This window comes from Tupaia chinensis, unplaced genomic scaffold (assembly GCF_000334495.1).
Source record: "Tupaia chinensis unplaced genomic scaffold, TupChi_1.0 Scaffold000377_2, whole genome shotgun sequence".
NCBI classification, from domain to species: Eukaryota; Metazoa; Chordata; class Mammalia; order Scandentia; family Tupaiidae; genus Tupaia; species Tupaia belangeri.
In genome coordinates this window covers 2,665,943-2,668,810 of record NW_006159876.1, presented here as the reverse complement: position 1 = coordinate 2,668,810, position 2,868 = coordinate 2,665,943, and the positions used below count along the sequence as shown (strand labels likewise).

General features: G+C 60.4%; 1 protein-coding gene across 2 annotated transcripts in view; it reads right to left on the bottom strand.

Moving 5' to 3' along the window:
- Positions 1-2,868, bottom strand: part of LCTL (lactase like) — a 20,276-nt gene that overhangs the window by 15,749 nt on the left and 1,659 nt on the right. For both annotated transcript variants that reach the window (XM_027773813.1, XM_006153486.3), the window contains 2 exons: positions 2,370-2,457; positions 2,001-2,110 (listed from right to left, as the gene is read on the bottom strand). In XM_027773813.1, the coding sequence (XP_027629614.1) occupies positions 2,001-2,110; positions 2,370-2,457 (198 nt within the window). The remainder of the gene's footprint in view (positions 1-2,000; positions 2,111-2,369; positions 2,458-2,868) is intronic.

Here is a 2,868-nt window from a genome sequence, read left to right as displayed (position 1 = left end):
GTCTGGGGAGGGCCCGCCCCCTATAGCAAAAACCTCTCAAAAAAAAAAAAAAAAATCTGCCAGGAGAGGAGCATCTGGAATGTAAGGCCTGGAGCGATGAGGACCTTGCACGAAGGCACTGACAAGGACTTTTCAGTGACAGCACGTGCCCGTGTGCTCAGCGAGGGCGGGAGAAAGCATGTCCCCTCGGGCCTCGTCACGCACGACCCCTTCCCCCGCCTCCAGCTCCTCAGGGTCGTGGGTGCCTGTGCACCCTGCCTGTTTACAACCAGTCTGAGCACTCGAACCTGTGGCCTTCCCAGTGGCTCCCAGCACTGCAGTGAAGCGCATTCCGGACTGCCCACCTAGTCTGGGCCTATCGAGGGCTTCCCAGGCTGAGCAGAGGTCAGAAGCCTCCCAGACTGTCCGTTAAGGGACTGAGGTCTGCTGCCTACAGTGAGGGCTGTCCCCGACCAGAGGGCCTGCTCGGGACAGCAAGGTTTCTGTCACCGCATGCAGATGACCTACTGAAACCCCCTTGGCGGCTTTGAGCGATACTAAAGGGGCAGGTTAGTCAGGTTAACTGAGGAAGGAGCTGTGGGTCTTTGCAGTCCGTCTCCCTAACGCCTGCTCCGTCCCCAGCCTCCTCCCCAGCCTCCGCAGCTCCAGCTGAGAGGCCTCTGGCGGCTCCCTTCCAAGGGAAGAATCCCTGTTCCCAGTCACTCCTCCAACCTCCGTCCTCCCCTCTCCCGCCCGTTCCAGAGTCTAGCCAAATGGCTCCCTGGTCCTCAGCCTCCTGGCCATGCCCGCTCCCGCCCAAAGCCCCAAAGCCCTGACGGGACCTCACTTCTCCCAACAGCTCCCTGAAGCTGAGTCTCCATCCTCTGCCCCCGTGGCCCTGCGCCCAGCATCGCCCGCACCGTGTCGCAGACGTCCCGCGGCTGGGCTGTGCTTTCCGTGGGGCCTTGTGACTGAAGAGCAGCCGGGATGCTGACATACAGCAGTGACATGCCTGAGCGTGACAGGACTGCGTGGATGTCACTGGGGCGGGGCTCATATACCAGTGCCTGTGGTACTAGCTCAAAACAGGGACAAAGACTAAAAACCTTGTCACCTAGGCCATGCCACCAAACCTTAGTCAAAAGGTCTTTTCCCCAGGGGGACTGGCCATACCACAATCCCTTCTTCACTCTCCTAGGGATTTGGGGCACAAACACACTCGTGCCCAGTGTGATTTTCAAGCCTCCAGGTCCAGGACTTGAGTAGCATAGTCAGCCATGTGGGATCCAGCACTTTAATCCCCCTGCCACCTGCTGGCCCTCTTAATAGTTTTTGGAGGGTTTTTTTTTTTTTTTTAAGAAACATTTATTTATTTAATTCCATTTATAATTATTGTTCATTTTAATTTGACCAGAGAGAGAGAGGGAAAACAAGAAAAGAAGGTCTGGGATTTGAACTGTGGTCGACAACGTGGGAGTCCAGCACCATAACCACCATGCCACTTGCCGGCCCTGGTGTCGTTTTGACACCAAATGTCTTGGAAAACATCAGGGCTCACACTTTTCACTATTGAACCCTCAGTTAAACCAGCGTGCTCTCCCACCGTGGGCGAGTGCTGTTACTCAAATATTGATGTTTTTGCCCCTTCCGACTCCAGTGCAGACTGACCCCTCCTGGGTCACGGGCTCCGTCCTCGTGAGCAGGCTTGGGCGCCCTCATGAAAGGACTTGACAGAGGGTGCTGGGCCCCTCTCCCCCACACTGTGTGAGGGCCGAGTTTGAGGCCACCCTGGAAGCAGAGCCCGGGCCCTCCACAGACACAGATCTGCGGGCCCTGATACTGGGCTTCGCAGCCTCCGCCGGGGAGAAAACGGATTTCAGTTTCTGTAAGTGTCGCCGTCTGTAGGACGCTGGTAAAGCTGAGATTTCATCCTTGTCCCTCGGATCCGAGTTCTGAGCCAGGGTCCAGACCCAGTCTCAGTCCCACCCTGGCAACCCTGTCCCTGGAGCCCCAGGCCTCACCTGCGGCAGGTCCCAGTGGTGCAGGGTGACGATGGGGGTGATGTTGCTCTTGACAAGGGCGTCCAGGACCTCGCTGTAGAACTGCACCCCCTTCTGGTTCACCTGCTCGGCTGGGGGAGACAGCGGGCTGTGGGAAGGCCTTGGCTCCGCCTTCCTCAGGCAGCATTCCTGGGCCCTGCCGCTTTGGGCCCGCCTAAAGGTCCCTCAGCCCACCAGAGTTTCAGGTCTCAGAGGGGTGGTGTGGACGCTCCTGGGAGCCTGTTACCTGCTGCAGCCACATCCGGGCGCCTCCCTCCCGGGACTCTGATTCCCCATAAAACCAGCATGGCCCACAGGGCCCAGGAGGCTCCGGGGCGCTGCGCGGCTCACCTCGGATGCCCGTGGGCAGCAGCCGGGGCCAGGACAGGGAAAAGCCATAGTGGCTGACCCGAAGCTCCCTCAGCAGCTCCAAGTCCTCCTGCACAGACATGGGGGAGGCAGGGCGGGTCAGGGCTGCCCGCTCAGGGCCAGGCTCCTGTCTGCAGCTCTGCGTGAGTGAGGAGAGACCTGACCTCGTCCCTACAAGAGCCAGAGGAAGCCACCCGGCTGTTGCACGAGTCCCCAGGAGCCAGGTCACTGAGACATGGGTGCCCAGGGCGGGCAGTTAGTTCACACGCAGGGCTGGGGTGGGTGGTGTGAGCTCGGGACAAGGACACCGGGCACTGACTCGCGGCCCTTCCTCCTGCTCCCACCCACCCACCTCATCCTTGGTCCAGGCTCCAGCTGCCACCAGCTGCCACCAGCTGCCCCGTGGTGGGGACGCTGGCCTGGGTCCCCAGGGTGTTGCTCCCGCCGCCGGGGGGGCACCGCCCCTCCCCCGGGCCTTGCG